Source organism: Bufo bufo, chromosome 2 (genome assembly GCF_905171765.1).
Source record: "Bufo bufo chromosome 2, aBufBuf1.1, whole genome shotgun sequence".
Classification (NCBI taxonomy): domain Eukaryota; kingdom Metazoa; phylum Chordata; class Amphibia; order Anura; family Bufonidae; genus Bufo; species Bufo bufo.
In genome coordinates, this window is record NC_053390.1 from 331,000,842 (window position 1) to 331,025,442 (window position 24,601).

The 24,601-nt window shown below is 43.1% G+C and overlaps 1 protein-coding gene across 2 annotated transcripts in view; it reads right to left on the reverse strand.

Annotated features, from left to right (window-relative positions):
• Positions 1-5,119: 5,119 nt before the first annotated feature.
• Positions 5,120-24,601, reverse strand: part of IDNK (IDNK gluconokinase) — an 82,841-nt gene continuing 63,359 nt past the window's right edge. For both annotated transcript variants that reach the window (XM_040417036.1, XM_040417037.1), the window contains exons 4-5: positions 24,046-24,089; positions 5,120-5,864 (exon numbers count right to left, since the gene is read on the reverse strand). In XM_040417036.1, coding sequence (XP_040272970.1) covers positions 5,507-5,864; positions 24,046-24,089 — 402 coding nt within the window. In that variant the 3' untranslated portion in view covers positions 5,120-5,506. The remainder of the gene's footprint in view (positions 5,865-24,045; positions 24,090-24,601) is intronic.

Sequence of the window (24,601 nt, forward strand, 5' to 3'; positions counted from 1 at the left end):
CAACCCCTTGTTTTTAATTTTATGCCAGAAAACTTGTGTAAATTATAACTGACATCTACACCACCTCCTAGATAAAAAAAAAAATTGGCTGCATCTTATCCTAACGGTGCCTTTTTATTTTTGTTTTTTTTAAACTGGCATGTGAAATGCTGGTCTTTAGTAAATGACCCCTATTGTGTTGCATGGACCTTCCAATTTTTCTATGACAGTCCCTCTGTCCCATAAAAAAAAAAAGTTGTGAACTTAAAATAAAACTTTGTAGCCACTGCGATAACAAATATCCTATTAAAATTATTACTTTCACTAGAAAGTTGCCTATGGAGCCATAAGTAAAAAATGAGTGTTAGTGCCCTCTACTTTTTTTTTTTTGTGGTGTGATTTTGATTTGATGGACTCCAGGATGCACATGCAGAAGAATTATTCGTAATCCCATTAAATCCCCTGTGTTTCTACTGAACATAAACTAGATCACTATAGGTTTTTATAGTGGTCTTAATTTGAGGCCTCATACACATAAACACAGATACTGGCTGTGTGCGTCCCGCACTTTCCTCTGACTCTATTTTACAAATGCTTGTTCTTGTCCACAAAATCGACAAGGACATGGTCTATAATTTGTGGAATGGCTGCACAGATGTTATGGAAATGAATGGGGACCAAATACGTTTGTGTGCATGAGGCCTGATTTAGTGAAACCACAGGTTCCCAGGTGTTTCTACCATATTATGGCTGTGAAATCAAGCTAAAAAGTAGAATCAAATACCATTAATGGCCACAAGGGGGCATTGTGAACCAATGTTTGATAACTGCCCATCATCACCTGACAAGTCTTAGGGTCCATTCACACGTCCGCATCCGTTACGCAATTTTGCGGAACAGTTGCAGACCCATTCATTTTCAATAGGGCCGGAATGTGCTATCCGCATTTGCGGATCCGCACTTCCATTCCGCAAAAAAATAGAACATGTCCTATTCTTGTCTGCAATTGCGGACAAGAAAAGGCATTTTCTATGAGAGCATTGCTGGTGTACGTATTTTGCGAATCTGCGAAACACATACGGATGTGTGAATGGACCCTTGTGAATGCCTCCTAATTCAGGGAAACAAGCAATAATAAGGGTCCATTCACACGTCCGTATGTGTTTTGCAGATCCGCAAAACACGTACACCAGCAATGCGCATTCTGCATTTTGCAGACCGCACATCGCCGGCACTCTCATAGAAAATGCCTTTCAGACCCCAAAGTGAATACAGTAGTGTGAATGCCTCCTAATTCAGGGAAACAAGCAATAATACTACTGTATTCACTTTGGGGTCTGAAAGGCATTTTCTATGAGAGTGCCAGCGATGTGCGGATCTGCAAAACACATACGGACGTGTGAATGGACCCTTATTATTGCTTGTTCCCCTGAATTAGGAGGCATTCACATTACTGTATTCACTTTGGGGTCTGAAAACTGCAGATCCACAAAACACGGTTATCGGCCGTGTGCGTTTCACATTTTGCAGAGCAGCACGTCCTGCCCTTTGTTAGAAATGCCTATTCTTAAGATTAGGACAAGTGAAACCTTTCTTGTGGGGCCGTGGAACGGACATATGAATGGAGACAAGTGGTGTTGAAATGAATGGGTCCACATCCGATATGCAAAAAATGCTGATCAGATGTGGACCAAAAATACGGTTGAGTTAAGATGGCACTTGCGGATCTGTATAAGAAAACAAGCACAACAGAAAGTTTGGCCCTCACTTGTCACTGCATTGAATGTTGTCTGAACAGGAAAAATGAATCTGCCTGTATGACCCACCTGGCAGAATTGTCACCAGCAAATTGAACTACAAGTGTAGAGACGCTTTAAATGCTACTGTAAAGCCTCATTCACACGTCAGTGATTTGGTAAGTAATTTCCATTAAGCAATTGGGAGCCAAAACCAGGATTGGAGCCTCCACAGACATGAGGTATAAGGGAAAGATCTGCACCTGTTCTGTGTATAGAGCTGCACCTGGTTTTGGCTCAAAATCACTGATGGAAATCACTGACTGAACACTGACGTGTGAATGAGGCATAAGGGTGTCAGATCTTGTACATACACAAAACTGAACCCTCATTGTCAACAGTTAGGCCTCTTTCACACGAGCGAGTTTTCCGTGCGGGTGCAATGCGTGACGTGAACACATAGCACCCGCACTGAATCCTCACCCATTCATTTCAATGGGTCTGTGTACATGAGCGTTTTTTTCACGCATCAGTTCTGCGTTGTGTGGAAAATGCAGCATGTTCTATATTCTGCGTTTTTCACGCAGCTCTGACCCCATAGAAGTAAATGGGGCTTTAGTGAAAAACGCATTGCATCCGGAAGCAAGTGCGGGTGCGATGCGTTTTTCACTGATGATCGCTAAGAGATGTTGTTTGTAAACCTTCAATTTTTTTATCACGCGCGTTAAAAACGCATTGCACTCGCATGGAAAAAACTGAACGCAATCGCAGACAAAACTGACTGAACTTGCTTGTAAAATGGTGCAAGTTTTACTGAACGCATCCGGACCTAATCCGTCACGCTCATGTGAAAGAGGCCTTAGGCCTCTTGCACACGATTGTGCGCGCCCCGTGGCCTTGCTACGGCGTGCACATTGCGGGCCGCAATGAACGAACACCCACCGTGGGGCAGCTGCAGCGGATCGCGGACCCATTCACTTTAATGGGTCCGCGATCCGGCCGTTCTGCAAAAAGATGGGACATATTATATCTTTTTGCGGTACGGGACAAAACCCCACGGAAGCACTCAGTAGTGCTTCCGTAGGGTTCCATTCTGTGCTTCCGTTCCGCATCTCCGGATTTGCGGACCGATTAGAGTGAATGGGTCCGCATCCGTGATGCGGAATGCACACGGAACGGTGCCCGTGTATTGCGGATCTGCAAATGCGGTCCGCAATACGGCCACGGAGCACAAATCTTTGTGTGCAATAAGCCTTACTGGTCATGACCGTAGTTCCATCTTCCAGTAATTGCCGCTCTCAGTAGTAGTGTCTTCATTACACCGTTCATCCGAGTTGCACTTTTGTTCGTTGTTTATTTGCCTAAAGGTCTGTGAAATATGTTTCTGGAAATGCAGCTTTGCCGCTGCATGCTCTGGAGACATTATTATATTAAAGAAATGCTGTACTCAGGGTTTTGCCAGCCTTCTAAACCTCACCTTGGGAGAGACTACAAGCCTCTTCAACCAGAGGTCAGGGAAAGTGGTTAGAGGGACGAACAATCGCCCCCAGGTCTGCTATGCCTATTGTATATCAGAGGATTACATGTTCAGGTCACCTAGGGCAGCATACAAAAAAATGTAGTAAAAGAAAAATTGTGTTTTGGTAAAAAAAAAAATACATTTATGGAAGTAAAAAATTGACCTGCAGTACAGATGGCATTCTATGCAATGACAAAGTTGAAATCTGTGGTAAATCCGCAATAAATTCCACATGTAACGTGGATTTGGTGTGGAAGGTAGCTTAAGGGTTAAAAGGACATAGACTACAAACTAATTGCAAGGTGGAGAATTGTTTGCTGGCCTCCAGATAACTATCAGATTTGCTGCAGATTTTTTTTTCCAGTATTTGCAGTGTTATAACTGATTCCATGCAAGTATCGCAGCTCCACTAAGAAAAATGTAAAGCCTCAAATGAAATCCCATTAACTGGAACATTTTGGGGCAGATTTAGTAATCCCATAGATTATGTAAACTTTTGCAAGCTGTCTACAGATGCACCAAATTTATCACAGGGGCTCAGGCGGAGGATAAATCTGGTGCAGGGATAGACACTTCTCTCTGACTCTATACAAACTATTGGTCAGCTTACTTTGAGACCGAATTTTACGTCAGAACTGTGGTACGCCAAAATGTTGCATACTAAGCCACGTCCCCTTGGGATAAACACAGATCATTTCTCTAAACCTAGATGTGCCAAATTGTACCACATTTTGGTACAATTTACAGTATGCCAAAATCATCATCTGCTGGGGGATAGTTAAGTGGGCCCTCTGAAATATTGGTGAGTATGGGGGCCTTAAAAGGGTTTTCGCACTAACAATACTTATTCCTGGTCCTGTGGACAGGGGATAAGTGTCTGACTTCTGGAAGCCCCATCGCTGAGACCCCCAACAATCACAATCCCATAGAATTGAATGGAAAGGTGGTCATACATGTGCACTCCCACTCCATTTTCATGGGGCACTTGGGGATTCCTGCTTTTGTGATCTCAGGTGGTCCTAACAGTGGGACCACCAGCAATGAAGAATCTTATCCAAATCTCTGGCTGATCTTTGGAATTCTGCTGTGGTTTTGCAGATTTGCCTCAGGATACAGCCTTGTTCAATGTAGCCTGCATTTTTTATGAGGAAACTGCTCTAAGAAGGGGCATATCCCTTTGTGACGGGGTTTGAAAATCCTTGTGGAAATAATCCACGGCTGTATTTAGCGCAGATTTCATCACAGAAACCAAACACAAAATCCATCATGTGAATAATCCCTGGTACATACCAATTTGTACGACTTCTATTGAACTAGTAAATCTGTATACAGAAACTCCCCCTAGTGGCAGCTGTAGGAAGTCAGAATTTTGTTATTTAAAACTACAAAGGGTATATGAAGCTCAGTATCTGCAAAGCGGATTTCCAACTGTTATGTTAAAGGGGTTGTCCCACAAAAAATATTCTACATTTTTCAAGCCGTACCTGGATCTGAATACTTTTGTAATAACATGTAATTAAAAATTTTGTATAGCCGCTGAGTTATTAACTGAAATCTATTTGTATAGTGCCTTCTGTTTGCTCATTTTCAAAATTCCTTGTCCTGCTCACTTAGATGGAAGCACATGATCAGTTTCATCCTCCAGTTGCCACCAGCTGCAGTGAAAAGGGCACACCCTGAGAAAGGACATTCCCCCTAAACTGCCAGCTTGAAATAAATCTAGCAGAACAATTGGAGCAATGAATGAGGAGACCTCTGGATCCATGTGAGTTACAGGGCTTTGTTAGAAAGAGACTGCCGTTCACCATATGATATCTGATTTTCATGTTTTACGTTATTCATGGGACAACCTGTTTAAGAAAAAAAAAATTGTGCTAAAACAGGGTGATGTAATTTTTTTATTTAATTAAATTGGATATGATAGAGAGAGGGAAGCTGAGCTCTGTGATATATAGGTTTATATGGTTTGGAGCAGGATTTCATGAGGAAATCGGGTACAACCTAACAGGAGAGGTGGCAATGCTGATTAGGCTGCCCCCACAGGATAATTTACAGCCTTCTCTATATCAACACTGGTGCAGGGAATGCTGTCGATCAGCTTTACATGTACACACTGATAGGGGGAGAGCCGTCAATGATCATTTGTTCAGAAGACAATTTTAAGCTAAGACCAATGGTGAGGCCAAGGTATCTCCTCGTTCTAGCTGTGGAGTCCCCAGTAGAAAAAGACTGAGAAGCTGTGTCATAGTCTATGCACTTTTCTGTCTTAAGACTACCTAGGTATCTTACAGTCCAGCTCAGCCTTTATTTCAGATACTATTTCTGAGATATCCTTCTCAATGTTAACAGCCATGAAAAGCTCAGGTGCTGCTGGAGGCTCCAGTGTGTCAAACTGGGACTGTAATAATGTTAGTGGCATGAAATGTCCTCTTCTTTTCTGCATCCGTTCAGAGATCAGTTCCATTGAACCTTGCAAATGGATGAAGATTGTATGCGAAGAAATGTCATCTTCACTGTGTTGACGCTGTTCCTCAGGAATCAGTGCATCTTGTCCAGTTGTCAGGGTTTTCCTGTAGGCCTTCTTCAGAGCTGAACATGCCAGCACCACATGCTGGCCACAGGCTTTCTCTCTAGGAGAGAACATAATGGTCATCACCTTCTCAGTACTTGCATCATATCGTATGCTGCTCTACATCTCTCCTTCAACACTTTCCATGGAATAATGAATGAGGTTGAATGGGGAGGAACTGTAATTCCAGCAGTCCCTTTTGTAATCTCATTCAACACCTGATTATTATCATTAGATCCAATGTATAATAATGTGTCTGATATCATAAAACACCTTTTTTGTGTCAGTCTCTCTAAGGCCTCATGCACACAACCGTTCCGTTTTTGGTGGCCCGCAAATTGCGGATCCGCAAAACACGGAAGCCACCCGTGTGCCTTCTGCAATTTGAAGAACGGAACAGGCGGCCCATTGTAGAAATGCCTATTCTTGTCCGGAAAAAGGGACGTGAATAGGACAGGTTATATTTTTTTTGTGGGGCCACGGAACGGAGCAACGGATGCGGACAACACACGGAGTGCTGTCCGCATCTTTTGCGGCCCCATTGAAGTGAATGGGTGCGGCTCGGATGCGGACCAGAACAACGGTGGTGTGCATGAGGCCTAAGAAAGACTTTGGCAGCACTTCTAGGATACAGCTACTAGGTGACAGATAAGGTGGCCAAGATCGCAGGGGCAATGCAGTGTAGCGGTGATCCTATTGAAAGGAATGGTGTCACAGCTCGAGCAACCTCTGAATCTTAAAAAAATCCAACTCTACTGGATTTTTGGGATTTAAGGGTCACAGTTGCGGCATACGTACAACTGTCACTGCAACCCCATCCCTTTCAATGGGATCACCACTACACTGCAATGCCCCTGAGATCTTGGCTGCTTCAGCTGTCACGCGAGCGGAGTCGCTGTGTAGCCATACCCTTATTGAAAGCAAACTACACAGACACCACCAATGATTCAAGATCATTAAAGACAGCTGGCGGCTATATTAGTCTATAAAAGCTGCAGAATTACATTCTTTATTTCCTATGAACAAACACCCTTCAGACATACAGTTGCTGTGGGAAAGTCACATACACTGGTATAATCATATACTTTTATAGTAACCTTTTCCTGTGGTCTTACGCTACCTCTGCGCTCTCCATCTTCCGATCCCTGCACTGTTTACATCCGGTTGACTATGGTCTATGACCGACTGTAGCAGTGATGCGGCCACTAGCAGCACATCACTGATGAAGCCAGTCATTGGCTGGAGCAGTGCATGTGACCATGGCCAGTGCCAGGACCAGAAGATGGAGGCAGTGCAGAGGACCGGTAAGTATGAATCTTCTGTTTCAGGGGCCATGCTGAGGGAACTTGATCAATTTTACCAGAAAACCCTTTAATGTGACAAAAAAACGTGTTCCTCTAACAACGAAAGAGAAAATATTTCCACTCCTTCCAATATCCCGTTATTGCTTGTTACTCTGAATATTTTTCTTAAATATAATATTTGATTAAAAGGGTTGTTCACCCCCAGGGGCCTTTCTGGCAGACCCCCCCAGTGTGGCCAGCCCTATGGAGGGAATCATACTTACTTGATCCCTGCCTCTGGGATCTGGCTCCTTTGCTCCTCCACCTCTGGTACAGATAGCCAGTCAGATCGCCATCAACATCAGGTTTGACATGTGCCATGTGCAGTCATTGGCTGCAGTGGTGATGTGTGCCCCATGTGTCATGTGACCAGTGACTTGAAGCATGGTGGACATGTCCCCGCAGTGGCCACTTGTTGGCTGCAGCAGCAACGTGACCAGTGTCAAAGCAGATGCTGACCTGGAGAGATATGGTATTCTCCACAAGAATCATTGTTTCTCGGGGAAAATATCTCTGTACATACAGCACCTGACAGAACCTCTACAGCAGCTCAGAAAGGCTGTAGAGCTCCACAGTTCTGTGTAACGCTTCTTAGAGGTATAGAAGAGTGAATTAAAGAGGATTTGTCTCGTCCTCACAGAGTTAAAACTGGTGGCAGACCGTTACAGCTGGCTCTTCACTCTCCTGTTTGTCCACAGTCGTTGGCATTAGTTTCTTGCCAGATACCAGCAAATCATCAGTTGGGCAGTAGTGACCACTGACTTGACAATTCACTCATACTGGGTGCTGAAACTAATGGCACTGATGGTGGACGAACTGCTGGAGGTAGAAGGACAAATAAAGTCCTGAAACCAGTGAAGAGGTGGCTGTAAAAGTATGCTGCCAGCTTTAGTTCTGTTCAGCAAGTTTTCTTTAAGCTTTTCATACATTTTGAAAAAACAAACATTTTGACATGTGAATTTGAAGGAAACCTGTCGCCATGCAGCGCAATCTGACAGGTATAGAGCAGAAGGAGTTGAGCAGATTGATTTATAGTTTTATGAGAAAATATTCAGCAAAACCTGAAACACTTAGGCTGGGTTCACACGAGCGGATGCCGTGCGTGGCATCCGCTCCGTGAAAGAGTGCCAAGACCCGATGCAGACTGCAGAGGCACGGAGCATTAACATGACTGATAATGCTCCGTGCCTCTCTGTGACCTCTTTACTACGAGATTACTGAGAGGCACGGAACATTATCAGTCATGTTAATGCTCCGTGCCTCTGCAGTCTGCATCGGGTCTTGGCACTCTTTCACGGAGCGGATGCCACGCACGGCATCCGCTCGTGTAAACCCAGCCTTAGGCCTCTTTCACACGGGGCGTTGTGGGAAAATGTGCAGGTGCGTTGCGGGAACACCCGCGATTTTTCCGCGCGAGTGCAAAACATTGTAATGCGTTTTGCACTCGCGTGAGAAAAATCGCGCGTGTTTGGTACCCAAACCCGAACTTCTTCACAGAAGTTCGGGCTTGGGATCGGTATTGTGTAGATTGTATTATTTTCCCTTATAACATGGTTATAAAGGAAAATAATAGCATTCTGAATACAGAATGCATAGTAAAACATCACTGGAGGGGTTAAAAAAAAAAAATATATTTTTAACTCACCTAAAGTCCACTTGATCGCGGCCCGGCATCTCCTTCTGGCTTCATCTGATCTCTGTGCAGCAACAGGACCTGTGGTGACGTCATTCCGGTCATCACATGGTACGTCACATGATCTTTTACCATGGTGATTCACCATGGTAAAAGATCATGTGATGACCGGAGTGACGTCATCACAGGTCCTTGAACTATAATGAATGCTCAAGGGGACAGAAGCAGATGCCGGCTACGCGATCAAGTGGATTAAATGATTTTTTATTTTTTTATTAACCCCTCCAGCGCTATTTTACTATGCATTCTGTATTCAGAATGCTATTATTTTCCCTTATAACCATGTTATAAGGGAAAATAATAATGATCGGGTCTCCATCCCGATCGTCTCCTAGCAACCGTGCGTGAAAATCGCACCGCATCCGCACTTGCTTGCGGATGCTTGTGATTTTCACGCAACCCCATTCATTTCTATGGGACCTGCGTTACGTGAAAAACGCACAATATAGAGCATGCTGCGATTTTCACGCAACGCACAAGTGATGCGTGAAAATCACCGCTCATGTGAACAGCCCCATAGAAATGAATGGGTCGGGATTCAGTGCGGTTGCAATGCGTTCAACTTACGCATCGCATCCGTGCGGAATACTCGCCCGTGTGAAAGGGGCCTTATGCTTTTTCTATGCTTAAATGTTGTAGGTGGTTCTACAACCCCAATTCAAAAAAGTTGTGTAAATGTAAATAAAAATTCTCCTAGATCCATAGTTTATTCACAATAGAATACAGAACACATGGCAGATGTTGAAATGGAGACATTTTACCAGTTCATAAAAACATTAACTCATTTAGATGATAGCAACACATGTCAAAAAAAGTTGGAAAAGGAGCAAAAAAAAAAAAGGCTGAAAATGTAAGTGGTACTAATAAAATCAGCTGGAGGAGCAATTTGCAGCTAAATTACAGGACTGGGTATAAAAAGAGCATGTTAGTCTACTTTCACACTAGCGTTAATAGTTTCCAGTATCGAGATCAGTCATACGTTTTGTTCCCATTCATTGTCAATGGGGACAGAAAGTAACTGAACAGAACGGAATGCTCTAAAATGTATTCAGTTCCGTTCTCATACTGGAGAAAAAACTGCAGCATGCTTTCCGTCATGGGATGCGGAGCAAGACGGATCCGTCATGACCCACAATTCAAGTCAATGGGGACGTGTCCGTTTTCTCTGACACAATAGAAAACTGATCCGTCCCCTATTGACATTCCATGGAGTTCATGACGGATCCGTCTTGGCTATGCTAAAGATAATACAATCAGTTCCGTCCATAACGGATGCAGATGGTTGTATTATCAGTAACGGAAGCGTTTTTGCTGAACCCTGACGGATCCAGCAAAAACGCTAGTGTGAAAGTAGCTTAAGAGAGGCACAATGTCTCAGAGGCAAAGACAGTCAGAGGTTAACCAATTTGCGAAAAACTGTGTCTAAAAATTGTGGAACAATTTCAGAAAAATATTCCTCAATTTAAAATTGTGAATACTTCAAGTATCCCTTCTCTTTCAGGGAAGGCCTTACTTATTTCAACAAGAAAATGCCAAGCCACATCCTGCAGACATTAGAACAGCATGGGTTCACAGAAGAAGAGTCCGGGTACTGAACTGGCCTGCCTGCAATCCAGAGCTTTCATCAATAGAAAACATTTGGCCCATCGTGAAACAAGAAATATGGCAAAGAAGATTCAAAGACTGTTGAGCAGCTAGAATCCTCATCAGACAAGAATGGGACAACATTCCTCGCCCAAAACTCCAGCAACTGAACTCCTCACTTCCCAGACATTCACATACTGTTGTTGAAAGAAGAGATGCTACACAATGGTAGACATGGCCCTGTCCCAACTTTTTGAGATGTGTTGCTGCCATCAAGTTCTAAATGAGTTACATTTTTTTAATGAAATGGTAAAATGTCTCACTTTCTACATCTGCTGTGTGTTCTATGATCTATTGACAATACAATTGTCTATGAGGTTTGTAAATCTTTGCATTCTGATTTTATTTACATTTAATTACATTTTACACCGTGTCCTAAATTTATTTGGAATTAGGGTTGTACTTATTGGTTGACAGCTAACTCTCTGTGTTTAGTCATACATATTTAGCTGTCAATCACTAAGTAGGAACACCCACATACCTCCTAAGCGTAGAGATTTAAAGGCTATGGACCTTATTATTTAACCCCTTTGAAGAAGAAAGTTTCTGACACCCTTATCCTCACTACAGGGAGTGCAGAATTATTAGGCAAATGAGTATTTTGACCACATCATCCTCTTTATGCATGTTGTCTTACTCCAAGCTGTATAGGCTCGAAAGCCTACTACCAATTAAGCATATTAGCTGATGTGCATCTCTGTAATGAGAAGGGGTGTGGTCTAATGACATCAACACCCTATATTAGGTGTGCATAATTATTAGGCAACTTCCTTTCCTTTGGCAAAATGGGTCAAAAGAAGGACTTGACAGGCTCAGAAAAGTCAAAAATAGTGAGATATCTTGCAGAGGGATGCAGCACTCTTAAAATTGCAAAGCTTCTGAAGCGTGATCATCGAACAATCAAGCGTTTCATTCAAAATAGTCAACAGGGTCGCAAGAAGCGTGTGGAAAAACCAAGGCGCAAAATAACTGCCCATGAACTGAGAAAAGTCAAGCGTGCAGCTGCCAAGATGCCACTTGCCACCAGTTTGGCCATATTTCAGAGCTGCAACATCACTGGAGTGCCCAAAAGCACAAGGTGTGCAATACTCAGAGACATGGCCAAGGTAAGAAAGGCTGAAAGACGACCACCACTGAACAAGACACACAAGCTGAAACGTCAAGACTGGGCCAAGAAATATCTCAAGACTGATTTTTCTAAGGTTTTATGGACTGATGAAATGAGAGTGAGTCTTGATGGGCCAGATGGATGGGCCCGTGGCTGGATTGGTAAAGGGCAGAGAGCTCCAGTCCGACACAGACGCCAGCAAGGTGGAGGTGGAGTACTGGTTTGGGCTGGTATCATCAAAGATGAGCTTGTGGGGCCTTTTCGGGTTGAGGATGGAGTCAAGCTCAACTCCCAGTCCTACTGCCAGTTTCTGGAAGACACCTTCTTCAAGCAGTGGCACAGGAAGAAGTCTGCATCCTTCAAGAAAAACATGATTTTCATGCAGGACAATGCTCCATCACACGCGTCCAAGTACTCCACAGCGTTGCTGGCAAGAAAGGGTATAAAAGAAGAAAATCTAATGACATGGCCTCCTTGTTCACCTGATCTGAACCCCATTGAGAACCTGTGGTCCATCATCAAATGTGCGATTTACAAGGAGGGAAAACAGTACACCTCTCTGAACAGTGTCTGGGAGGCTGTGGTTGCTGCTGCACGCAATGTTGATGGTGAACAGATCAAAACACTGACAGAATCCATGGATGGCAGGCTTTTGAGTGTCCTTGCAAAGAAAGGTGGCTATATTGGTCACTGATTTGTTTTTGTTTTTGAATGTCAGAAATGTATATTTGTGAATGTTGAGATGTTATATTGGTTTCACTGGTAAAAATAAATAATTGAAATGGGTATATATTTGTTTTTTGTTAAGTTGCCTAATAATTATGCACAGTAATAGTCACCTGCACACACAGATATCCCCCTAAAATAGCTCAAACTAAAAACTACTTCCAAAAATATTCAGCTTTGATATTAATGAGTTTTTTGGGTTCATTGAGAACATAGTTGTTGTTCAATAATAAAATTAATCCTCAAAAATACAACTTGCCTAATAATTCTGCACTCCCTGTATTAGTTAACACTTCAGAATACTGAATGTAAGCCTCTATCCCACTCAGAGGACTGCAGCTTCAGGGACTGGTTGAACTTCCATTTGCATTGTTGAGAGTGACCAGGAACCATGGCATGGGAGCGTCAGGGGATTGGAAATATGAGTATGACTAATTCAAACATTTTTACAGCATTCTGGACAAGCCATTTAAGCTTTCACCCAATGAACTTTCAAAGGGATCTCATCAACGTAGATGTCACAGACCGTGAAACAAAAACAATGGCGGAGATACACTCACCTAAAGAATTATTAGGAACACCTGTTCTATTTCTCATTAATGCAATTATCTAGTCAACCAATCATATGGCAGTTGCTTCAATGCATTTCGGGGTGTGGTCCTGGTCAAGACAATCTCCTGAACTCCAAACTGAATGTCAGAATGGGAAAGAAAGGTGATTTAAGCAATTTTGAGCGTGGCATGGTTGTTGGTGCCAGACGGGCCGGTCTGAGTATTTCACAATCTGCTCAGTTACTGGGATTTTCACGCACAACCATTTCTAGGGTTTACAAAGAATGGTGTGAAAAGGGAAAAACATCCAGTATGCGGCAGTCCTGTGGGCAAAAATGCCTTGTGGATGCTAGAGGTCAGAGGAGAATGGGCCGACTGATTCAAGCTGATAGAAGAGCAACATTGACTGAAATAACCACTCGTTACAACCAAGGTATGCAGCAAAGCATTTGTGAAGCCACAACACGCACAACCTTGAGGCGGATGGGCTACAACAGCAGAAGACCCCACCTAGTACCACTCATTTCCACTACAAATAGGAAAAAGAGGCTACAATATGCACAAGCTCACCAAAATTGGACTGTTGAAGACTGGAAAAATGTTGCCTGGTCTGATGAGTCTCGATTTCTGTTTAGACATTCAAATGGTAGAGTCCGAATTTGGCGTAAACAGAATGAGAACATGTATCCATCCTCTGATGGCTACTTCCAGCAGGATAATGCACCATGTCACAAAGCTCGAATCATTTCAAATTGGTTTCTTGAACATGACAATGAGTTCATTGTACTAAAATGGCCCCCACAGTCACCAGATCTCAACCCAATAGAGCATCTTTGGGATGTGGTGGAACGGGAGCTTTGTGCCCTGGATGTGCATCCCTCAAATCTCCATCAACTGCAAGATGCTATCCTATCAATATGGGCCAACATTTCTAAAGAATGCTATCAGCACCTTGTTAAATCAATGCCACGTAGAATTAAGGCAGTTCTGAAGGCAAAAGGGGGTCCAACACCGTATTAGTATGGTGTTCCTAATAATTCTTTAGGTGAGTGTATATTAAGACTGGCACTTCCATCCGCCAGTCTTGATCTACCTGCGCTGGCGTGAGATGAGACTAATTTATTGAGAGTATAACAAAACAATAACAAACATAGGTGCACTCTGCAGTCTCACTAATTCTCAAACTGATTTTAAAATTGAGAGATTAGTCAACATGTCCTACGGTGTAGAACATGTCTTAAGCCCGGACACCACGACAAGGTTTCTCAAGTAGCCCGGGACCCTACACTCTCCTACCTGAGCCATATGGGCAATACCAGGAGCCAGTGGGCAAATTACAGGAGCATAGGGCCGACTCGCAAACAACTCACCAGTTACCTCCAGCATGTGGCCATGCTTGCAATGGGAGGAGGGAGGAGTCTGTGAGTCCCACTCAAGACTTGCTGATATAGCCCAGGCTTCACAGGTGCACCTAAATGTGACCTGTAGATGGAAAACAGGCACATTTAAATAGGAGTTTATACACCTCCAGGAATCTATATATACAAACTAAGAAGACAGGTTGGCATCAGCATATGGCTCAGGTAGGAGAGTGTAGGGTCCCGGGCTACTTGAGAAACCTTGTCGTGGTGTCCGGGCTTAAGACATGTTCTACACCGTAGGACATGTTGACTAATCTCTCAATTTTAAAATCAGTTTGAGAATTAGTGAGACTGCAGAGTGCACCTATGTTTGTTATTGTTTTGTTATATTGTTATATTAATTATCACATCCGCACTTGTTACCTTGTGTAGGATGTCTATTGTGGTACTTGTGGTTCGCCGCGGGCATCCTCCATTGTATGCATTTTGCTGGGGATTGCCATTAGCAACGGGCCACAAGTGCAGGATTTGCTCCCCTATATATATGCACAACTGCATGTGGGTTTGAGCAGCTCCTGCTGATGCCAACCTGTCTTCTTAGTTTGTATATATAGATTCCTGGAGGTGTATAAACTCCTATTTAAATGTGCCTGTTTTCCATCTACAGGTCACATTTAGGTGCACCTGTGAAGCCTGGGCTATATCAGCAAGTCTTGAGTGGGACTCACAGACTCCTCCCTCCTCCCATTGCAAGCATGGCCACATGCTGGAGGTAACTGGTGAGTTGTTTGCGAGTCGGCCCTATGCTCCTGTAATTTGCCCACTGGCTCCTGGTATTGCCCATATGGCTCAGGTAGGAGAGTGTAGGGTCCCGGGCTATTTGAGAAACCTTGTCGTGGTGTCCGGGCTTAAGACATGTTCTACACCGTAGGACATGTTGACTAATCTCTCAATTTTAAAATCAGTTTGAGAATTAGTGAGACTGCAGAGTGCACCTATGTTTGTTATTGTTTTGTTATATTGTTATATTAATTATCACATCCGCACTTGTTACCTTGTGTAGGATGTCTATTGTGGTACTTGTGGTTCGCCGCGGGCATCCTCCATTGTATGCATTTTGCTGGGGATTGCCATTAGCAACGGGCCACAAGTGCAGGATTTGCTCCCCTATATATATGCACAACTGCATGTGGGTTTGAGCAGCTCCTGCTGATGCCAACCTGTCTTCTTAGTTTGTAATTTATTGAGAGGCGGATACTTCTTAACAAATTAGGCGTATGTCTACCCTGCTGTGCGCCAGAAACTGAAGCCTACACCAGCTACAGGCTAGAACTTCCACCACTTTCTGGCGAGTGGGCCGCACCGAGCCACGCACCTCCCACTATGACACAGCTCCGTTTCTGAAGTGCCAAGAAGCCCAAAAAGTCACAAATTATGGAGCACACATGGCGTGCACCATAATCTGCAACTTTTTTATGACAAATAGTGGTGTAAACGGCTTCAGAAATGTCCCTCTCTATTCCCTATTGGATATGCAATATTTTCTTGTAGTTCCAGGTGTCATTGTGAAATCATTATTCACTACCGTACAGTCACCCTCAGTACATTTTTTTTATACAGCCATAGTTATGTGTTATATGAAAGAGGAGCATAGTAGAATTATCACAGATAAGTAATCCCCAGATGTGAATGCGGTGGGAGGCCTACACTGCGGCTGAAACTCTCTTTCCTTCATGGTCACTGGTGATTGCTTTATACAGCGTTTAGACATGAGTGCTTCATTAATCTTTCATAGGATGCTCTAGTGATCAAAACATCAGAAATCACTGTATGAAATACTGTATATTACAAAGGAAATGTTTGCATAGATAGTATGTATGTATAAATTTACCTCTCTCGGGCTTCGTGCACATGGCAGAGCCAATAGAAAAATACCATGGCCCAAATTTATCATTATTATTCACCACTTTTGTGATAAAGTTATGGGACTTATGCAAAAATATTTGTGCATGTGCCCTTACACAACCGGCTTTGCCACTTTCCCAATATGGGGCGGCAAGGGCAGGGAGGGGGCATAGAAGAACATTGAAATCTGGTGTAGATCTCAGTTCAGGCGCATGGACTGCTGGATGCTGTGCCTAGTGTATGATGAGGCATAAGTCTAAATCAGGTGCAGCATCCAGCAGCACGCCTGGGTACGCCGCAGAGCTATGATCAATCTGGCCCCATGTGTCTTGATATGAAATTATAAGCCTATGGGTGAGTTCTATTCTAGCAAGCTAATTTACAGCTCTGTATAACTCAGCAGATGTATGGAGCTGTAATACGGTAGTGGGCATGAGAAGTTACAATGAGAGAATATATGCAGTAAATTCCATTAATCTGACATCTAATAATTTAGAATTGGATATGTAACTAATTAGAACATTCCTCTTATCAAAACCACAAGGGCCCTGATTTTTCTAAACTGATGTAAAGGAAAACTGGCTTAGTTGCCTATATTAACCAATCAGATTCCACCTTTCATTTTCCAAAGCAGCTCTGAAAATGCAAGGTGGAATCTGATTGGTTGCTATTGGTTGATAAAGCTCCCACAAGGACTTTAGGACAGTTTGTGTTAAGACTTTATTTAGGGTTGAAGGTTGAGGGCTTGCATACTTCTCTATGACACATAATCCAAATAATCTAAAGCATTTAATGGTGATGAAGATAGCAGGGACCTAGACGATTAGCCCCAGATTTAGCCCCATTTAGTTGCCATTAATTTGTATGTGGTCACCCACCAAGGTTTGCTTGTGGGATCCACAGCAAGAATTCACATGGCAGTTCTTTTTTCCCCATGCCAGAAAAATCTGCTAGTATGTGAATTAATGCATGGATTTTCTAATTGAACAATTGGGGCGTAATTATGACATGTGAGCATGCCCTAACAAACACAGCATGGAAGTGTGGCAGTCAGGAACGGGAGAGTCAAGTTTTGGGAACAGCCCAGGGCCCATGGTCTACTTAAAGGGGTTGTCTCACAAGGCACTTGCTAATGTATTGTGATCGCCCAAAGAGAAATGAATTCAAGGGGCTGTCTCACTTCAGCAAATGGCATTTATCATGTAGAGAAAGTTAATACAAGGCACTTACTAATGTATTGTGATTTTCCATATTGCTTCCTTTGCTGGCTGGATTCATTTTTTCATTACATTATACACTGCTCGTTTCCATGGTTATGACCACCCTGCAATCCAGCAGTGGTGGCCGGGCTCATACACTATAGGAAAAAGCACCAGTACGCATAGGATGGCTCTTTTCCCTATAATCTACAAGCACGGCCACCACTGCTGGATTGCAAGGTGGTCATAACCATGATTCGATGGAACTTAAACACTTTGGGCCAGATTTATCATGACTCTGACAGCTCACTCCACTTTCACATATGGCTAAAGTCAGTTTTAGCCAAGTCAGATTTATGATCGGCCCTTTAAGACTGTAATAAATGTGGTTTGATGGTAGCAGTTTATCCGTCAGTAAGCAGCTTTACAAAAGTCGCACATCTTTACGAAAAAGTCGCACGTTTTTATGAAAAAGTCGCATGTTCTATTAAAAAGTCTCATAAGATAAGCATGGTCCTCACTGGAGTGAAATTGCGACTTTTTTGCGACTTTTTAAATAGTTCCAATAGTAAATCTGTCTAGAGATTGATTTACATAAGAAAACACGCCCACTTTCAAAAAACTGGCGAGCATAGTGCAGAGCAGGAAAAAGTCGCAAATTTGTGCGCAGTTTTAGCGTTTGGGACTTTTTTTGGGACTTTTTCACTCCATTATTCTGACCTGAGCTAATGATAAATCTGGCCCTTTGTCTCTGATCTGAATAGCAATGAAATTGGACTTCATTTTACCTATGAACATGATCCGTCCAGTATCACATTTCTGGACGTTAAGGTAACAATAACAGGGGATCATTTATCCACCAATTTATTCAGGAAGACAACAGCCACAAACTCTCTCCTTCATTGGAGCAGCTATCACCCCACCTCCCTCAAACAGGGTATTCCAAGAGGACAGTACCTCCGGGCTCGGAGGAACTGTTCCAGTGACGAAGCCTTTTATAGGGAAGCGAGGGCCCTCCAGGCCAGATTTGCTGCTAGAGGCTACCCACAAGGAGTGCTTAACGATGCCTTTAAACACGCACGGTCCAAGGTACGCAGTGATTTACTTACCCCAAAAATAAAAATAGACAGCCCCCAGCCGTTGAGAATTATTTCTAATTTCGACACTGCTAATCAAGAAGTGAAGGAAATTTTAAATAAATACTGGGCCATCCTAAAGATGGACCCTGATCTTTCTGAAGTTGTGTCCGATCGCCCGTCCGTCTCTTATAGACGGGGTAAAAGTCTTAGGGATCGGCTGGTGGCTAGTCATTTTACAGCACCTATTAAAGAGGGTACATGGCTGGACCGACGGCCGTCAGGTGTCTATAGATGCGGCGGGTGCAAAGCATATGAATTTGTAAATACAGCTAAGATTATCACTGGATCAACAACGGGTCAGACCTTCTTGATACGTGATTTTATTAATTGCAGATCAAAGGGACTAGTATACCTGTGTCAGTGCAGTTGCCCCCTGGACTATGTCGGCAAGACAGTCAGAGAATTCAGAAGGCGAATTCTTGAACATGTGAATGACGTGAAGAATAAGGAGGTGACCCCGATTGCGACACATGTGAATGAGGTCCATGATGGAGACCCGAGGTCCCTCCGTTTTACTGTTCTTGACGTGGTTCATCCATCTCCCCGTGGGGGTGATTGGGATAGGAGAATTCTACAAAAAGAAAGCGAATGGATCCATAGACTCCGGTCCCAATCCCCCCTAGGGCTCAATGAAAGACTCACATTCTCATGTTTCCTGTGACCTATTTTGCTTTCTGGCCCTATGGCATATCCCTGGTATATTCTCTTGTCTCCCTCTTCCCTTACCCCTACCCCCTCCTTCTATTCCCTTGCTACCCATGGGTTCGGCTGATCGTTTCGTCCCTATAGACTTGGCCTGGTGCGTGAAGCACCTATACGTTGTTATCATTCTCACTTATCTAGTTATTTTTTATATATCTATTATCGTATCAATGACTGCGAATTTACATTTGTCCTATGTTATATTCTTGGTTCAGCCACTCCCCATTAGGTATCTCTTATAACTCTCATTTTATAGGCATAATAATCTGGATAATTACTGCTCGTTTAGAGATGCCTTATCTCCTCTCTATCATGAGGGGCTGTCTTTGTGCCATACTTATTATATTATGGTATATATCTCTGAATTTTATTCCAGATGCATCTTTTTCAAAGGTCCGGCCTGACGTGCGCTCCACTCTGGAACGCATGTCCACCGGTGATGACGTCTAAATTGGACGCCACACACAGTTTCCATCATCTCAGTGCTGAGCTGCGCTTCACCCTGTAGCGCAGGTTCCCTGACGTCACATCCGGGCGCCGTAACCGGAAGTCCCATGTGCGGCGTGCTTTCCACAGTGGAACGCACACGATCATTACTAGCTGACTAGAGTACAGCTTAGCCGTCACATGGGGTTATTCATTATCTTTGATTGGGAGGGGTTTACTATAAGAGGGGGTGGCCCCCCATGGCAAATTGTTGGACCCTGGGAGAAGCCACTATCATCCATCATGGGAGGATAAGCTTCTTGTTGGCACTAACAGTGAGTAACCCCAGCTACCACATGGTACTTTTATCTTTGGGGTCATCTGAAGGCAATTGTCTATGCTGTGAAGATACGAGATGTGCAGCACCTGAAACTACGGATACTGGAAGCCTGTGCTAGCATTTCTCCTGCGGTGTTGCTATCAGTGTGTGAAGAGTTGGAGAAGAGGGTTGCATTGACAATCCAACACAATGGGCAGCACATTGAACACATTTTATAAGTGGTCAGAAACTTGTAAATAACTCATGAAAGAATAAAGTTACGTTAAAACCAAGCACAACATTGTTTTTCTTGTGAAATTCCCAATAAGTTTGATATGTCACATGACCCTCTTCCTATTGAAAAAACAAAAGTTGGATTCAAAATGGCCGACTTCAAAATGGCCACCATGGTCACCACCCATCTTGAAAAGTTTCCCCCCTCACATTTACTAATGTGCCACAAACAGGAAGTTAATATCACCAACCATTCCCATTTTATTAAGGTGTATCCATATAAATGGCCCACCCTGTATAATGTAATGATGAATGAAGCCAGCAAATGAAGCAATATGGTCAATCACAATACATCAGTAGGTGCCTTGTAGTAACTTTATCTGCATGATAAATGCCAAGTAAATAGAAATTACAACTCCAAGTACTGAAGGTAAAAGTACCAGATAAGCAGGTAACTGTACACAGACAGATACACTCACCTAAAGAATTATTAGGAACACCATACTAATACGGTGTTGGACCCCCTTTTGCCTTCAGAACTGCCTTAATTCTACGTGGCATTGATTCAACAAGGTGCTGATAGCATTCTTTAGAAATGTTGGCCCATATTGATAGGATAGCATCTTGCAGTTGGAGATTTGAGGGATGCACATCCAGGGCACGAAGCTCCCATTCCACCACATCCCAAAGATGCTCTATTGGGTTGAGATATGGTGACTGTGGGGGCCATTTTAGTACAGTGAACTCATTGTCATGTTCAAGAAACCAATTTGAAATGATTGGAGCTTTGTGACATGGTGCATTATCCTGCTGGAAGTAGCCATCAGAGGATGGATACATGTTCTCATTCTGTTTACGCCAAATTCGGACTCTACCATTTGAATGTCTCAACAGAAATCGAGACTCATCAGACCAGGCAACATTTTTCCAGTCTTCAACAGTCCAATTTTGGTGAGCTTGTGCAAATTGTAGCCTCTTTTTCCTATTTGTAGTGGAGATGAGTGGTACCCGGTGGGATCTTCTGCTGTTGTAGCCCATCCGCCTCAAGGTTGTGTGTGTTGTGGCTTCACAAATGCTTTGCTGCATACCTTGGTTGTAACGAGTGGTTATTTCAGTCAACGTTGCTCTTCTATCAGCTTGAATCAGTCGGCCCATTCTCCTCTGACCTCTAGCATCCACAAGGCATTTTTGCCCACAGGACTGCCGCATACTGGATGTTTTTCCCTTTTCACACCATTCTTTGTAAACCCTAGAAATGGTTGTGCATGAAAATCCCAGTAACTGAGCAGATTGTGAAATACTCAGACCGGCCCGTCTGGCACCAACAACCATGCCACGCTCAAAATTGCTTAAATCACCTTTCTTTCCCATTCTGACATTCAGTTTGGAGTTCAGGAGATTGTCTTGACCAGGACCACCCCCCTAAATGCATTGAAGCAACTGCCATGTGATTGGTTGACTAGATAATTGCATTAATGAGAAATAGAACAGGTGTTCCTAATAATTCTTTAGGTGAGTGTATTTACTAGGCTACAGCGAATCAAACTTCAGATCATAGATTCATTTGTTTGAATATGCTGTTTCCGTACAGCATTAAAATGTATTGTGTCCGTGTAGGCAAACTTCGTATTGCCCGAAGTTGCGCGAGACTTCAGTCAATGAATAACTTTGGTATTCCTATCTGCGTATTTAAAAACATTAGGAACAATAGGAATCTGAAGTCGGGTTTGGTACTGGCTGGTACCTCGCTACCAAAGCTCACTTCGGATTCCTATTTTAAAATGTTTTTAAATAAGCATATAGGAATACCAAAGTTATTCACCGCAGTCTCGCAACTTCGGCAGAGAAGAAGTTTTCCTCCACGGAGCCAATACATTTTAACGCTGTTCGGAAACAGCATTTTAATAGAAGTTTTTGAACGAATCGACTTTGGATCTATGATCTATGATCCAAAGTTTGATTCACTCAAACAAAGGAGTAGATAGAGTATACAAGGGTATATGTTTCCAATGAATCAATAAATCTAACCAAAAGCCTGAATGGAATGTTAAAAAAAAAAAAAAGAAAAAAAAAATTTAATCAGGTATTTCAGCTATAAAACCTATGGGGTATACAACCCAGAAGTATCTTCAAAATCAGGCTATGGGGGATCAATTAACAAGTGGGTGGAATATGGATTTGAACCAGACCCACTTAGTCTCGTAGCATATTAGAAAAGGTACAGGTTAATGCGCGTTCATCTGCTACGTAAATAACCTAATATATGACCCTCTAATCTGCATATACACCCCCTTAATCAGAGCATCTGGGTGCAAACTTAGTATTCAGATCTGCACTCAGATATACTTTCCACCCAGGTCTATAATATTTTGTAAGTAGAGCTGCAGTGAATCTTTAGTCCCTAACCGGCTTGTGTAGGAGCCAGCTAGCGCCGGGTGCCCCGGTCACATAAGCACCCAGCCTAATGCTCTTAGATGAAAGGCTCGACGCGTTTCCTTGCGGGTAGACCCCCGCAATTCATCAGGAGCAAACAAAGAGCTAACTGGACATGGTCCAAACTAATAAGATCTGCTTCAGTGCAGCAGCACGCCTATACTACATGGACCGGTGCTGTGATGGCCGGGAAAACGCCGGAGTTAAAAGGCCGATACCCCTCCCCCTGGAGGTGTGTCACAGCGCCGCAGCAAATCTAAATGGGGGAGCGGCCTCCAGACACATCGGTCAGCTGGTACGGCATAGGATCGCATGTATACACATAGGGGAAAGCGCGAACAATGGAGAATAATAAAAGCGGCTAAAATAAAAGATAACGGGAGATGTTAAAAAGGAATATAGGCTGGTGACCCTCGATAGGAAGATTCAAACAATGCGCTAGCTAATTGATCAATACCGGCGCAAAGTAACAACATAACAAATTGTAAAGTATCGGCACAGTGTATCATAAAGTATAGTTATCTCTGTCCGGACGTCAGGAGAGAAAGTGCACACTATGATGCATAACCATATTGAGCAGAACAGGGATATATAGGTAGATGGCATATCAAATGAAAGGTGCAAATGAAATCGCATCATTGAGGCCCATGGTTTAGTTGCATTCAACCTGAAGATCCATTGGGCCTCCTTTCGTAGTAAAATCGCATCTGTGTCACCACCCCTTGGGGACCTAACAATTTGCTCAATTCCCTGAAAACTTCCGTTCTTCCATCATGATGGTCCATTACGTGGCGAGCTATTGGTGTATCACTTGCCTTCCTGATGTCCGATAAGCTGACACTAAACAGCTGAAAAATAATTTTCAAAACATCTCTGCTTAAATATCCATGAAACAAAGATGCAACATGGATGGCATCCATGTTGCATCCATGGTTTTCACGGACCCATAGACTATAACAGACAAAATAGAGCATGCATCCGTGCTAAAAACTCTGACCCACGGTCCAAGCTAAAACCCTGATGTCTGAATACACACATTAAAATGAATGGGGATGGGTGCTATCCATGGAGAACACGGACAGCACACGTCTTTGAAACACTGATGTGTGAATGAGGCTTTAGGCTGGGTGCTTATGTGACCGGGGCACCCGGCGCTACCTGGTTACTACACAAGCCGGTTAGGGACTAAAGATTCACTGCAGGTCTATTTACAAAATATTATAGACCTGGGTGGAAAGTATATCTGAGTGCAGACCTGAATACTAAGTTTGCATTAAGTTTGATTAGAGGGTCATATATTAGGTTATTTACTAAGTGGGTCTAGTTCAAATCCATATACCACCCACTTGTTAATTGATCCCCTGTAGCTTGATTCACTCAAGCCTAATATTTAACTTACCATTAATCTCCATATAAATGATAAAGGTGTTTTTAATCTGGGTGCAGGATATATGCTCACCTCTTTATTAATTCATGGAGTGAGCACAACCAAGGATGTCTGTCCTGTCAAGAGAAAAATAGTAATTAGTATTCCTATTTGTCAATAACAGTTAATTATTACAAGATTATGGGTTGCATCCAAAGGGGCATAGGTGCCCATAATGAGAACATAGGGGAGATTTATCAAACTGGTGTAAAGTAGAACTGTCTTAGTTGCCCATAGCAACCAATCAGATTCCACCTTTTATTTTCCAAAGGAGCTGTGAAAAATGAAAGGTGGAATCTGATTGGTTGCTAAGGGCAACTAAGACAGTTCTACTTTACACCAGTTTGGTAAATCTCCCCCACAGTCCTGCCACTTTACAAATTACTAGTCAGACTACACATGGAGTACTGTGTACAGTTCTGGGCTCCTGTGAGCAAGGCAGACATAGCAGAGCTGGAGAGGGTTCAGAGGAGGGCAACTAAAGTAATAACTGGAATGGGTGGACTACAGTACCCTGAAAGATTATCAAAATTAGGGTTATTCCCTTTAGAAAAAAGATGACTAAGGGGAGATCTAATAACTATGTATT